Source organism: Clarias gariepinus, chromosome 1 (genome assembly GCF_024256425.1).
Source record: "Clarias gariepinus isolate MV-2021 ecotype Netherlands chromosome 1, CGAR_prim_01v2, whole genome shotgun sequence".
In the NCBI taxonomy this organism is placed as follows: Eukaryota; Metazoa; Chordata; class Actinopteri; order Siluriformes; family Clariidae; genus Clarias; species Clarias gariepinus.
Window position 1 is genome coordinate 37,686,518 of NC_071100.1, and position 15,848 is coordinate 37,702,365.

General features: G+C 40.4%; 1 protein-coding gene across 1 annotated transcript in view; it reads left to right on the plus strand.

Annotated features, from left to right (window-relative positions):
* The window catches only part of prkdc (protein kinase, DNA-activated, catalytic subunit), a 58,651-nt gene that overhangs the window by 22,040 nt on the left and 20,763 nt on the right, over positions 1-15,848 (plus strand). Inside the window, exons 40-54 of the mRNA XM_053493419.1 lie at positions 845-972; positions 1,060-1,267; positions 1,369-1,547; positions 10,633-10,801; positions 11,246-11,311; positions 11,409-11,472; positions 12,309-12,457; positions 12,553-12,687; positions 12,805-12,924; positions 13,014-13,157; positions 13,536-13,687; positions 14,380-14,511; positions 14,706-14,817; positions 14,921-15,048; positions 15,141-15,290. Of these exons, the coding sequence (XP_053349394.1) occupies positions 845-972; positions 1,060-1,267; positions 1,369-1,547; positions 10,633-10,801; positions 11,246-11,311; positions 11,409-11,472; positions 12,309-12,457; positions 12,553-12,687; positions 12,805-12,924; positions 13,014-13,157; positions 13,536-13,687; positions 14,380-14,511; positions 14,706-14,817; positions 14,921-15,048; positions 15,141-15,290 (2,036 nt within the window). The remainder of the gene's footprint in view (positions 1-844; positions 973-1,059; positions 1,268-1,368; positions 1,548-10,632; positions 10,802-11,245; positions 11,312-11,408; positions 11,473-12,308; positions 12,458-12,552; positions 12,688-12,804; positions 12,925-13,013; positions 13,158-13,535; positions 13,688-14,379; positions 14,512-14,705; positions 14,818-14,920; positions 15,049-15,140; positions 15,291-15,848) is intronic.

Consider the following 15,848-nt stretch of genomic DNA (forward strand, 5'->3'; position numbering starts at 1 on the left):
ATAAATAAATAGATAAGTGGATAATTAAATGAATTTATGGATAGGTAGATGAATAGATTGCCATATAATGTAGACAAGTCTAAAAAAAAGGGTTAAATCTGACACTTTAAAACGGGCATCACCAAATGCCGGATCCAGACCTCTTATCTAGCACTTTTTTCACTCAAGGTTGGCACCGCTATACACATCACTCAACAGAGCTGGTCGATGCGATAGTTAGACCGGGTGTGCGGAAGAAACGGAAATGAAAGCACGACAGAGCAGGATTTACTCCAAAAAAGAAAGTAGTCTATGAAAATTGTACCTTCAAAGATGAATAGACAGATGTTTATTCTTCCTGCTGGAAGTTTAAAACCAGTTTGTTCCGAAACTGTGACTATAATAATCAGCAATAATGCAGTAATTTAAATTTACAGTTACAGTACTATGCAAAAGTATTAGGCAGCCTTCAATGTTTATTCATATTTTTTTTTGTATAAACTTTCTTATGCATATTTATTTTAGGAGTTTTTTTCTTTCTTTATGATTTTCACACATTAGTGTTACAGCAAAAAAAAAAAAAGTTAATCTTACAGGAAAAGAAAGCCAGCAAAGAAAGCAGCATATTATGTAAAGCTCACTGTTATGCTCAGTTTATATATATATATATATATATGCATATGCACACAGGCTCAGTCAAAAAGAAAAATGATTATATATATATATTTTTTTTTTTTTTTTTTTTTTGCTAATCGTGTGTATATATATATATATATATATATATAATGTGTATGTATGTATGTATATATAATATCTCTATTGATAATGTTCTGTCATCAATTTATCAATTTATGCCTGGTTTCAGTTCTTGGATGCCTTGGAGCTATCTCAGAGTCCTCTTGTGTTGAAACTTATGGCGAAAGTGCTGTGTCGTGACAGAAAGCACATCATGGAGGACCTGTTTCAGACATGCTTCCAAAAAATCGCACGACAGTAAGCAGAGAAACACTCCCATGCTTTGGGCTTGTACTGCATGTCCAGATTTGATGTTTCTATGAGCCTATAATTTCTTTCGAACAGGCCGGGTTGTGAAAGACAAGTTCTTCTCCTCTGCACCATCCATCAGATGTTCCAGGACAAAGATGTTCCTCAGAACTTTATGCTCCTGGGCCTGCTGGACAGAGTGCTGGTTCCACTGGTCACTCACTGTGGTGCTAAAGCTCTGGCTCAGTTTTTCATCACCAACGTGGCTAACATCATGACTAATCTACAGGCACGCTTCATGAAAGTGAGTGAGAACATCTTTACAGTCGTGGGTAATTATTACAATGCACCAGGAATTAAGCAGTTGAGGAATTAAGTCTGTGTTATTTTTTTTTTTTGCCTTAGTCAAATCAATCTGCTTTTGAGAGTCAGATAATCATGAAGATCGGTTGCTGTAAGTTGTTGGAGTTGCTCTACTCTCGTCTGCCTAAAGAGGAGGTTTACTCTAAAGACTCGGCCATCAACCAGGCCTTTTGCGGCCCAGTCAAGACTGAGGGGAACGAGTTATCCAAGACCCTGCTCAAGTTAGTAAAGGCATTGAATATAATAGACTATCTGGTTGTGCAACCTCAACGGCCAGGGGTTCGAGTCTTGTTTCCGGTCCTGTACGTGTGCTTGTCCTCTGGTTGGTGGGTTTCCTCCAGGTACACAGGTTTCCACCCACAGTCCAAACATGTGCTGAATAGTGTTTTACAAATTGCCCATAATGTGTGTCTGGGAATGGGACAGTGTGTATACTTGCGCCCTGTGATGGGGTGTACCCTGCCTTGTGCTCCAAGTTTCCTGGGGCAGGCTCCAGATCCCCCATGACCCAAAACAGAAATGTGCCAGTTAGATTAAAACAGCAACCAAATAAAAATAATCTCTATTGTTTCATAAACAAAATGAAAATGGAGCAGTTCGGAATTCAGATTTTCTTTGCAATATTTGTTTTTAATGCGAAACTAGCTGGACGTGTGAGTTTATTTGCACATTCATAAGCACGTTTTAAAAAGGTGTTTTCCATTGAAATTTTACATTAGCATATCTTCTCTTCCCATGGGCCGATTGCGATGAACCAAAGCCTACAGTATATGTTCCCTCAAGCTTGGCCAAATACACCCTATTAAAATTCGTTCAGTAGATTTTACATGATGCATGCACAAAGAAACAGACAAATAACTTCAGTGTACAAACACGCCAACTTTATAGTTTTATATGTATAAAATCACGAAACACAACACATTTTGCAAGCGGGTTGCCACAAACCTCTGCCAGCAAACACAAGCATGTCAAAGCAGCTGAACGCCGTGACTGACAGAAAAAACTCGTTGACTTTTTGAAGTTCTTGAGAACATGTGCTTAGATAGTAGATCCTGAATGCCTGATATGGCACAAAGCAAATGAGCATGATCAACACAAAGCTCAGACTCTTAATCTGAGCCCAGAACTCTTGGTGAACCCATGAGACGTTCCTATGTTTTCGGCACACACGCCACAGTATGTAACACTGACATGAGGCCAAGGCTATCCAGATCAGCAGCACCACAGTGCAGATGATGTAGTTCAGCACTTTCACATTTGTATTCATAGGAGCATCTCCAAATACAAAGCACTGATCACTAGTTGTATTCGTTCCTGATCCACAACTCATCTGGATAGAATTGGGGATAACAATAACCAAAATGGTGGCCCAGATTGTAGCACTGGCTATTACAGCATGCCGTGTTCGATAGAATTCCAGTCGTTGTCTCGATTCAAAATAAGTCATGAACCGTGTACACAGGATGATGGCATAGAAGATGAAGCTGAGGTACATGTGCACATGAAGCATACTGCTGACCAAAAAACAAAAATCGCTGCCTAGTTTCCAGTTATTGGAGATATAGTAGTAGACATGGAAGGGCACGGTGAGAAGGAAGAACACGTGTACCACCAGCAGGTTGATGATTGACACTCTGGTGACAGACAGCACGTTTGACATAAGGGTGGTGCTCATCATTATCACTCCAACGATCCCACCAATGAAGACAAGCAGGTAGAGCACTGTCAGGCTGATCCAGTATCCAGTTGGTATGGGGTTAGTGTGGTTCGTCGAACTTTCACTCCTAAAAAAAGGCAATAAACAGTAATAGGGAGCATTTGTCATTTATTGGTACACACATCATAAATTGCATTATAATTATGGAGGCTTTTATTGTAAAGTGCATATTAGAATATATGCCTTAAAGAGTCATGGTGGAAAATATATGACTCGAAATACGTCAAATAGAGTTTTAGGTACTTTGGATTCTTGGGCAATAAGAAATGTAATTGGAAAATCTAGTCACTTATACTGTAAATGATACACTTTCTAGCATAAAAACATAGAAAATTTTAAGCTATCATTTGATGGCCTTTTTTTCCCTATTCTATAGTTTTATATTTCAGCAGTGTGGCATTTTTGCACTTAAACTGTAATTACACCTTTTAAAAAAAGCGCAGTCCAGTCCTCACACATTTAAATAATCAAGTTCACCTACTGTATATAGCTTACAACGTTTAATTACAACTTTTTTGTTTACAATCCTGAAAATATTCTAGTTAATGTTAATTTTTTTCCCTTTTTTTTTAATCCACAGCCCCCCAAAAAAGTACATAAAAATAATTAATACAAAATATAAAGTAAAAATAAAACAAATTAACATAGTAAAAATAAATCCCGACAGATAATTGTTTCCGTTTATGCGCCCAGGCGGTGTGTGTGTGAAGCTAAAGTAAGAGGAGAGGAGGTATCAGACCCCTCCTTAGAGGGAGTAAAATCTTTCCGTGCCACGGGCATATGCCACTCCACATGTCACCGCTACTTGCGCATGGCACTGGCAGCTGCCACTCGCACGCTACCAGGTCAGCAGCTGCCACTGATATGTCCGTCTGTCATCGGTCTCAACGCGACTATACACGTCTGTATACGCCACTGGACTCCTTACGGTTAAATACGTTGGTCACATGACAGCGGTTACGGGACTCATTATGGTTGTATATCGTGCTCTGAATAATAAATGTTCTGTTATGTCTTCAATCATTGTAATTTGACATTTTTTCAACAAACACTCTCTGCCTTACACAGACACACACACACGCATACAAACACACACGCACACTCAGAAACTCTAGAAAGCACTAAGACCCAGCAGGGGAGACGATTACGTACAAAAAACAAACAATACTCAAGGACATAAACAAATGTCAAAGATGACGTGTGTGTGAATTCCCATCTCGACAAAAATACATAGAAAAACGTATGTTTTTATATAGTCTCCGACAATATTGGATAATTTACAAGTGCTCTAAAAGCGCATTCCTGCTAATCCTCTGCTAACCTCCGAAGTTACAAAAAATAGCGTGCCCACCACCACGCAAAATGACCCACCACGGAGTCATTTTCGCCGTGCCCACCTCTGCGAGTATAAACCAAGCTTTAAGTGGTGACAGTCGCATGTAGTGACAGGTCGAATGACAGCCGATATGTGAAGACACCATGTCGAGTGACAGGTTCCTATGGTTGTGTCGGGTCCTGTGAAATGCGATAACAGTGAAAGATCGAGTGCCATGCTCATGTGGAGTGGCAGCTGCCAGTGCCATGCGCACGCAGCGATGACATGTGGAGTGCCATGAGCCCATGGCACGGAAAGATTTTACTCTTACTGACCCTCCTTCTTCTCGTCTTACACAGTAAACCTTCCTCCTCTCTTATTTGAGTTTCTCACACACACACACATTACCAGAATGACTGTTTTATCGGAAGAATTAGTAAGGAACATCACTAATAACACTAGCATGAGCGCATACTAACGGAATCACTGCTGTAAAGTAAAAAAAATAAAAATTAACCTGCACTTTACCTTTAAAAAGAATCGCGACAGAGCAGTGTTTCTGTGCAGAGCAGAGAGTGTGTGTGTGTGTAAGAGAAGGCGAGAGAAGGAGTGTGTGTGTGTGTGTGTGTGTGTGTGTGTGTGTGTGTATGTGTGTGTGTGTATGTGTGTGTGTGTATGTGTGTGTGTGTATGTGTGTGTGTGTATGTGTGTGTGTGTATGTGTGTGTGTGTGTATGTGTGTGTGTGTGTATGTGTGTGTGTGTGTGTGTGTGTGTGTTGTATGTGTGTGTTGTATGTGTGTGTATGTGTGTGTGTGTGAAGGGGCACAGTGTCCAATGACGCATGTGCACACACATAACGGCAGGCTGATACAGAGAGGGAGAAAATGGATCTTTAACCTCTCTAATGAGACTTTCTTTTGCTTTACACACGCACACGTGTGTTATAATAAACAGTACACGAGTGCTGTACACACACACAAACAAACACAAAATAAAATGTTTTTTACGCACATGGTCAGTGTTATAGTAAACAGTACACACGCGCACTAAGTCCGAGCAGGGGAGACGATTACCCACAAACCGCAGCGCACTAGAGAAAAAACACATTGGCTCAGTTGTGATCACGTGACGCTCGGCATCAAAACAAGAAGCGCATGTGTGCTACATGATATTTGGTACTCGTAAACCAAGACTTGCTTGTTTTTTAAGTCAAAATTTATTAAAAATCTTTGCTCGTCTTTCGGACCGCGTTACTCGCAATCTGAGGTTCCACTGTACATGGAAGGAATGCTCAGCAATACCTAAATACCTTGAAGGCAAGACTGAAAAAAGATTAAGATATTTAGGAGTGGATGTATCATTGCCAAAGTCTATAATGAATGCTTATGACTGTTCTCTGAGGGAGAGAAACGAGGTACAACACATATTGTGTGGGATATCACGCCCTCTAGCGTCCTGGTTGAAGCCACCTATATTCACGCCGTAAAGGCAGGCAAACCTGTGGTGACGTAGGTGTAGCCCCAACTATACTTATAAGCCATCGTCACCACGGTTGACTCTCCTGAGGCAATGTGTTGTACCTCGTTTCTCTCTCTCAGAGAACAGAAGTTAAAGTCATAACCATTCGTTCCCTTTTAGTGGATTCATTTGGTACACATATCATATGGCACATATATTCGCGCCCCGCCAAGTATCTACCAAAGTTAGTAACAAGAACCCTGATGGCTACTTTACTACATCATGAACGCAGCAGAGAGGACACAATGAGCCACCGAGGGGGCTGTTATATCAAGACGATAGAACCGGACAAAATATCACCCACGGACATCCCTTTGAATGTTGCCATAGCCCTTGTTAAATGTTCCTTCACACCCTGAGCCAATGGGACACCCTTGCTACTACAAGCTAATGAAATAGCTTCCTCTGGGAAGCCACTGTTTAGACAGCGCCTTACCCTTTACTGGACTGGCAAAGCAGACAAACAATTGACAAAGCATCTAGGCATTTGGCAGATGCCCTTCTCCAGAGCGACTTACATTTTTATCTCATTATACGTCTGAGCAGTTGAGGGTTAAGGGCCTTGCTCAAGGGCCCAACAGGGACAACTTGGTGGTTGCAGGGTTTGAAACTGGGACCTTCTGAACCATAGTCCAATTCCTTACCCACTAAGCTACCTCTGACCCTGTAGTGCAAGTACAAATTATGGAAATTTCCCTGCTCCTTAAAAACAAAAGAAGGGGAGCAGACGCTGTAAAGGACGAAGAACATAGAGCTATAATTGGTGGAGACAACCTTAGATACTGGGGGATGAGCACCCGGTGACATGCTGTCAAAACCAATATTATAGGTTGCCAAGTATGCTTTAATGGTAGAGAAGAAAAGGCCTTTTTCTAACAGTTGGTATAGAAAAAACAAAACCTCCACCACGGAGCACTGAAATATAAGAACATTATGTTCTTGACACTGTTGTTTAAAAGCTCGCCACTTGTAAGCATAGAAACATTTAGTGGACGAGGTCCGAGCACTTTGAATTGTCTCAGTCACATTGAAGGAAGCCCCTTCGCTATTAGATTGGACCTCTTAACAGGTAAACATGCAAATTCCATAGTTCAGGACTATGAGAGCTGACATGCATGACGGAGTCATTGTAAGTGAGAGCGAACCAAGCGTTAAAACGCTTGCATGTTCAACAGCCGAGAGGCACCACAGCGATCATAGACACCATCATCCCCGTTAACTGAAAAACACTTGAAAAACGAAGTTTGAAAACTGTTGACTTAGAGTCAGCAAACTTTTCTGCATGTTTACTGAGAACCCTAGAGCCTGAATGTGAGACAGAACTAGCACTGTCTGTCTCTTCACCTGCTCACTTGAGCTTGCTATTAGCGCCCAGTTGTCCCAATAGGCCAGTATGCGAATGCCTCACTCCTGAAGAGGAGACAGCGCCGCTTTGACACACTTAATGAATAGTGACAGCCCGAACGGTAGCACTACAGTAGGTACTCGTAAGCCTCGTCTTTGAATGCAAATCTCAGAAACTTTCTTTGGCATGGAAAGATCACTATGTGAATGTAAGCGTCCGTGAGATTGATTGTAGTGAACCAATCCTTCAGCCTACAGCATTCAGCAGTTGCCTCAGGGTAAGCATTTGGAACTTTAATTCTTAAAAATATGTTCAGTGTTCGTAGGTCCAAAACAGGATGCAGACCTCCCCGTCTTTTCGGAACGACAAAATAATGGCTGTGCCAACCTGACTTCGCTCCCAAAGGAGGAACTACCTGAATCGCCCCTTTGCTCAGAAGAGTCTTTACCCCCTCCCAGAGCACCCTGCAGCGTTGTCCTACACCACGGTGTTGACTGGGTGTTGACCCATAGCCGCTGTGTTTTGCACTCATGTCAAGACCCTGGCGTTTCACCAGAGTGCAGCCTCATACATGCCACTGGGCTTTTTTGATTTGCAATGTTGTGAACAGGAAAACTCTTTATTGGTTTTACCATGGTTTAAACATTCACACAGTTTACAAAAGGCAATCAGTTTGGGGCAATCGAATATTAAACATCCTAGTCCATAAAGTCCCTGAGCATTTTCTAACACACCCCAACTGGGGTTCATAACCTGAGAAAACTTGTGTGTGTGGAAGACTGTGTTAGGGAAGTGTAACACCTTTTGGGACTAATTCCCTGAACATAACATAGCGGCTTTTTGGGCCGCATTAAAAGAGGAGGAACAGTTTCTCTCTGCTGCCAGAGCTTTTCTTCCTTTAGAATCTGAGGGAGTAAGGAGGAGTGTGGATTTTTCCTCCTGGTTGCTGAATCCTTTCGGAGGCCCGGTGGGGGGCCCATATTTCAGGCCAACTTGCATGGGTTTTGCCCCGGAGGTTGCGGTCTCATCTCACGAGCCTGTTTGGACTTCAACTCTCGTCGCGGTATAATGTCTCGCTTATGCCTCTTTTCTTTTCAAACTTTGCACAAATGGCATCGATTGACTGGCCGAACAAACCCTCAGCAGACACCAGTTCATCTAGGTAGATGGCCCTATCTCTATCTGGGATGTCTGCGAGCGTGAGCTATCGATGCCTCTGTGCCACCTCTGCGCTCGCCATGCCCTTGCCGAAGCAGAGAGCCGCGAAACGAGACCTGCTCAGAATGTGGTCTGTCACGGTCCTTGCCTCGTTAAGCAGCGCTCTTGACAGGCTCTCCGGTGGCACCAGCGAGCCGAGCTCTGCCAAACACATTGCCTGATACGCCTGGGAGCAGTGTACAGGACAAGGACAGTAGGAACAGACACTCCATGGTTATGCAAGGATGCCAGATAAGCAGCCAAAGCCGGCTCCATCTACGGTGGGCCAATCAGTTCTGTTTCCTCAGCTCCGTCCAAATCTAAATACTGTCAGTAATTGGGCGTTGTTACACAGGTCGACAGCAGCTTGCTCCATGACAACGTTAGCGCACCAATAAAGTCAGGAAACATAGGGAAGCAGTTTTGAACCGTTGTCGGTTCGGGAGGAAGAAAAAAACCCAGAGAACCTTGACGGCTTCTGAGCCGGTGGTGGGGAGGGCCACTCCACCTGATAGGATGATGCTTCACAGTACAGATGGATAATGACTGAAAACATACCACAAAGGCAACCCAAAACTTCTTTAGGTAAATAAGTGGAATATATATATTTTCGAATATCATCGAAAAGTTGATTTTATTTCGTTAATCAAGTCTCATCTCATCGTCTATACCAGTTTATTCTGTTTACAGGGTAATAGGGTGCCAATCCATCGCAGGGCACTTACACATACATACACTTACACGTTCATTCCCATACTGTTGGCTGTTTGGTAATGCCAGTCTGCCTAATCTGCATGTCTTTGGACTGTTGGAGGAAACCAGAGTACCTGGAGGAAACCCACCAAGCATGGGGATAACATGCAAACTCCATGCACATCGAGCCCAGACCCTGGAGGTGCAATGTGACGGTGCTAACCACTAAACCACTGTGCCACCCAATTCAAAAAATTTAACCCATATATTATATAGATTCATTACACATATATCAGTCGGTGTGAAATGAATCTATATAATATTTATATAGATTTTCACGGTTTAAATTGAATTACTACAATAATTCAAATCACACCTGACCATCACACCCATATAGAATGTGTTTCTTTCTCAAACTGTTGCTACAAAAAAGAAAGCAACCAACTGTGTAGGATGTTTTTGTGTAAGAGTCTGTTCCACACTTCCAAACCTTGTTTGATGTTTAAACCACATTCCTTTTTCTCATAACTTCACACCTTTCATATTAATCTCTTTAGAGTTATTTAATACTTAATTAACATGCTTTAGTACAAACAAATGGTTTGCATTCAGGGTTAAAAAAAACAGCAATAACAAATTTAGATATATTGTTTTTTTAAGTGTGCTTTTACATATTTCTTAAGTGTTGTTTTTAAGATGCCATGATATACATAAAATAAAGTGCCTTGTGATATAATACAGTGTATTAAGTTAAATATGATCAAGACATAAGTATAAACACATTTTTACCTATTCTATTCCTTATATAATGTATTTACTATATACATTTTACTTTAAAGATTACTTACCCATTCATACTTGGAATACTCGTTTACAAAACGAGGAGTCCACTTGATTGAACAGAAAAATGAGTCAGTATGTTGCTGCTCCCTGCCTTTTTGACATGCGCTCACACACTTAAGGAAGTGTTAGAATTCAAATTCAGATTCAAATTTTGTCACATACAGAGCCATATTTAGAAACAGATCTGCCTATAACTTCGTTCACGGGGAATTTAATTGCACACTCGTAAGCGCGTTTAAAAAATTGTACAGCGCTATCTGTTGAATTTTTGGAATGACCTAAGATTTTTACGCGTTACTTTGAAGTGTTTAGAATAAGGGTGTGAAATCGCGTTTATTAAGTAGATTTCAATTGCACACTCGCATTTTTAAAAATTGTACAACGCCATCTGTTGAATTTTATATAATTTTTTCAAGATAGATTTTTTTTTAATGATATAAGGGTCGAATATCTTTCTCTTTTAGAACACAATACAAAACCACAAAACACATTAATACTAAAGAAAACTATTGAGAGCAACATCACCAGCGGCATTTTTTTTCCTGGACAGAGAGCATTTATGCATTGAATACTGTACAAACTGTTGTTTGAAGTTGAATTTTTGGCCTTTGATTTTTCATCAGGGAAAATACCATGCAACTATTTGCAGCTGAATTTACATTGCCTTTGTGTTACAGGTCATGCTTTGAGGCTTTCACTGAGAACATGGCGGGAGAAAGCACTTTGCTGGAGTTGAGGAGGCAGTATCACTGTGCCGCTTACAACTGCGCCATCGCTCTCATCAGCTGCAGCTTCAATGAGACCAAGTTCTACCAAGGCTTCCTTTTTACAGAGAAACCTGAGAAGGTGTGACCAACATAGTGCCTGAGCCTGACCCTGAGCCAGCTATTAGGAGATTAGAAGTCTTATATAATGGGTGGAATGACTAATGGCTTAGTGGGTGGGATCTGGGTCGGGTCTGTGTGTATTGGGTTTCCTGATCTTCCCTTAATTTGGTGGGTTTCCTCCTGGTTCTATGGATATGCGGATTAGGCTAATTGGTGTAAATTGCCTGTACTGTAGTGTGTGAATGCACGTGTGAATGTTGACCGGAGGTCCCAGCAGTCGTACAATGTGATTAAATACAATAGTAATCACCCTAGTTGAACCAGAGACTAGTTTATACCTAAAGCATTCCTGTGGTATATAATATTACCATTGTATAAGTAACTCCACGTTATTTTCTCCATTATACTGTAGGATGTGCTTGTACTTTTAATCTGAGAGTGAGACTTTTTTTCTTCTACACAGAATCAGTTTATTTTTGACAACCTCATTGATACACAAAGGACATACAATTTTCCCATAGAGATTGATGTAAGTAATCTATAACCTCACAAAGCTATTATTATTGTTTGGTCAGCTGTGATTCGGCTGTAATTTATGCCACATCTGTTGTGATTTGTGTTGACAGTTTCCTATTGAAAGGAAGAAGAAATATGTAATGATCAGAAAGGAAGTGAGTGGAGAGAATGGAGGTGAGATGTTGAGTCAAGACTGGTATACTGGGTATATCTGAATTACTGCTATTGACGATCTTGCTCTAGTTCAACTAGTTAACATTTTGTAAAGCTGTAATAAGCTTATTTATTCTTTGCCGAAACATGGAATCTGTGCTAAAAAGCATCTCACCTAGGAGAAAAAGTGCATTTTGAGATAGGATCATATAACACAATTTATTCGTAATACTTACATAATAATGCTCATCTTCCAATCCATGCTTCGTTTTTTGTAAATATGCATACACATTTATATTTTTCAGATAAAAAGAAACACTTTTGCTAAATACAATTTTATGCCCTTTTATTTAGTGTCTGTTTAACTTTTTAAATTCAAATCTTTCAACGATCTTAATTGTCATTCAGAATTGTCAAACTTGGCCAATTTATATTTCACATGAAAAGACATAAACCTGAAAGTGTGTTATTCTAAAATGTAAAATTGTTAAGATATTGCAACGTGAATTTGAAATGGTTACGGACACTACAGATTTTTTTTGCCTTTTAAGCTTTTACCAAAAAAAACTTTCTTACAGTCATATGCTTCTCGAAGCTCATATCAATTTTGGTATCAATACCCATAAAGAAATATGTGTAATTTGACAACTGAAGTTAGTAACTTGAAATCTTTAGGGAAGCAAGATTGGTCATTTCCATGTTGTATAAACTTCAGAAGTAACTTCTTGGCACACACATTTTCTGTATTATATTTATGAAAGTGAATGAGCACTATTACTGTGTTTTGGCAGTCTGTATGTTTGGGCTTAGTTGGGTGAAATATATTTCTTTTTGTCTTGTTTTTGTCTGTCTGTCAGATGCGCCTGTATACCTCTCTTCCCAGTCCTACATGGCTGACAGTAGCCTCAGTGAGGAGATGAGTCAGTTTGACTTCTCTACAGGAGTCCAGAGCTTCACCTACAGCTCCCAGGATCCCTCAGGCCGAGGCAGTACCAGTAGGGCAAGGGTGGGTTAGACTTGTAGAATCAGACACAGTGTTTGTGTTTGTGTTGGTAAGACAGGCATATGATTTCAAATGTCCTTTTCCTTTGTCTTCATTAGAAGCAGGTGGAACCGTCTCCAGATGAGAGCGTGGAGTTGGAGATGGATGAACTTAATCAGCACGAGTGCATGGCCACCATGACCGCCCTGTTCCGCCACATGCAGAGAAACAACATCACCCCTAAAGTAGAGGAAGTATGTAAAGAGAGGCCTGTGTTTTATTCCAGTTCTCACATAATGAATATAAACTCAATATCCAGCATCACCTAGTAGAGGGTAGTTATCATTTTTTTTCCTTTTCTGTTTTTGAAGGGTACGATTCCAGCTGAACTTCCTCCATGGATGAAATTTCTGCATGGGAAACTTGGGAATCCATCCACTCCTCTGAACATCCGACTCTTCATCGCCAAGCTCATTATCAATACCGAGGAGGTGACTGCTCTTAATCTTTTTCATACAGTGGTCCAAATGTTTATTTTTTAGCTCTTACTTTGCATCCATGTTGGATTTCTCCTGAATAGGTGTTCCGTCCGTACGCCAGACATTGGCTGGGTCCGCTCTTACAGCTGGTGGTATCTGGGAACAATGGTGGAGAGGGCATCCACTTTATGGTGGTGGATATAGTGGTCACTCTGCTGTCCTGGACCAGTGTGGCCACACCTAAGGTTTGTGAGTGTTTTGAAAGTGCTGAAATGTACAAAAAGCAATATTTTACAAAAAATCTGATGCTTGGGTGTAAAGTGTAAAAATACAAAAAATAATAGGAACACTAGTATCCCTGCATATTTCTGCAGTTATTAGACAATCATGTGGCAGCAGCTTTGTCCATGGATGATTAATTGCATGAAGGAACAGGTATACAGGTGTTTATACTGTTGAATTGTGCATATGATACAAATTATAATTCTATACTGTATCTTTATAGGGATTTGGAGATTAGGTGTATTTCTTTTTTAGGACGGCATGGACTACATCTCGTATTTTTACATTCATTTTTCGATTTAGTTTGGCATTAATGTGCTGTCTGTTTTGTTGTTTTTCAGGGTAACACTAGAGACGAGGTCCTGGCCAATCGTCTTATTGAGTTCCTAATGAAAAACTGTTTCCATTCCAAAAGGGTAGTATTCAGGCACAATCTGGAGATTATCCGCACCATAGTGGAGTGCTGGAAAGACTGTCTGCACATACCGTACAAGTATGGAACAAAAAAAGAATACTATTTTTCTTTCTTTGATGTATTTGTAAAATTGGATACAGTAAGTCCCCGACTTAAGAACATACACGTTAATAATTTTCACAGGTACGAACGGACCGCTGATCTACGAACGTTCGTAGATGCAAACAAATCACGGAAGTAGCTCACGTGTACTTGTACAAATAATAAACACTGCAGTGCACCAGATACCAATTTTTACAATTATATACAATATTTTTGTAGTTCATTGTCCAATTCAGTGGACAAAAGCTCTGAAACAAAATGGCGTCCATGCAGGAGCTCAATAAACACTGTATGTGTTGTCCCTCCCTCCCTTCTTGGTTAAAATTAAACGAGGTCAAGAGTGGGGAAAGGGGACAAATGCACCACTCAGATTTAGTCAAGTGGATTGGTATGTGTTACATTGTATATTCGTGTCAACGGTGGATAAGACTCACTTTTTTAGACTTAAGAACAAATCAGACTTACAAATATCTTTGCGGAATGGAAATCAGGAACTTACTGTACAGTAAATAGCTATTCAATATATAAAAAATGCGCTAAATGTAAAAAAAAAAAAAACTGATTTGTTAATGCTCCTGCCTACTATTATTCTGACACCACTGATTTCTACAGTACACATAATAATCAAGATTGTGAGTTTTCTTTGCTTTTTATTTTTCTATTTGCAGTTTGATATTTGGGTTCTACTCTGGAACTGATCCTAACAGCAAAGACAACTCTGTTGGGTTACAGCTCTTGGGCATAGTGCTGGCGAACGATCTGCCCCCTTACGACCCTGCCTGTGGTATTGAACATGACAGGTACACACTCAAGTCCTCAGCTTTCGGGCTGACGTTAGAAGAAAGTTTATGACACCACTTAATATTATTTTTAAGATTAATTCTCAGACGCTGTATACTGTATACCTTATCCTTGTACGACTTTTATGTGTTTTGTCAATACAAATATTGCTACTAATATAACTAACAATTTTTCAACCGATTCTTATTTGCAGGTACTTCCAGTCTCTGTCCAACAACCTGTCCTTTACCAGATACAAAGAGATCTACTCTGCTGCAGCGGAGATCATCGGGTTAATCCTGAAATACATGACTGACAAGGATAATGTATGTGTAATGTGCATTTACATATTTCATCTTGGCCACTCAGACTGCCAGTACTTTTCTACTACAGAAGTATGAGTTGCTTTTTCTATACGTTTTCATGCAGGTAAATAATGATCCACTGTTTAACGCGACTGTGACCAAACTGAAGGAGTTGAAGAAGAAGAATCTGGATGACAAATTTGTTATTTGTTTGTGTAAACTGTCCAAGCACTTCCCACCTATAGTAGATCAGTAAGTTACACTGTCCAGTCAATGTTTTTATAGCGCACAACTGTGTCGATTTGATCATTTGAGTAAAATTGCGTGTCTATGTACTGTATTAGATTTGAGAATGCTGTGTTTTACCTGCTTCCAAAACTACATGGCGTGTTGAAAACCTACTGCCTGGAGTGTGTCCTCAGCCGTGCTGATGTCATCGCTGATATTTTCCTGCATCTCAAGACTAAAGGCTTGACCCAGATGATGGCTCACAGGTTTGTGCATTTCGGCGTCGCCGGACTGGTGTGGCATTTCTGCCTTGTGCCCAGCGTGCCGGGAATAAAGCACTTATTCGGCGTTATAATATAATAAATGCTTTTACATTCTATTTACAATTTTTATGACACTTATCCAGAGTGATGTACAAATGTGCTTTAAAATATCCATTAATAAATACATCCTTATACAGATCCACCAGGTTACTGCGTACCATCAGTCCAAAAGACTGCCAAGGAGAGTTTCTTTAAGGTGTTCAGATAACTAGAGGGCGTTTATTCCACCACCTACTGTACTGTAGGTTCCAGAACAGAAAAGAATCTTAATGAATCCGGATCCTTCTTTGTACCCTGAGAGATGGTTTGTCCAGTCGAACGGTGCTAAATGAGAGGAGGGAGGGAGGGGTGCTGCATAGTCTAGTCTCAGAGCTCCAGATTTCATTGTTTAATTATTTATTTAGAATTAATTCTGAACTAGCGATCTGATTGGATGAGAGACATTTCATGAGTGATGATGCTAGATGGTAACCGCACTGGGAAGTTAAACTATATGCATCT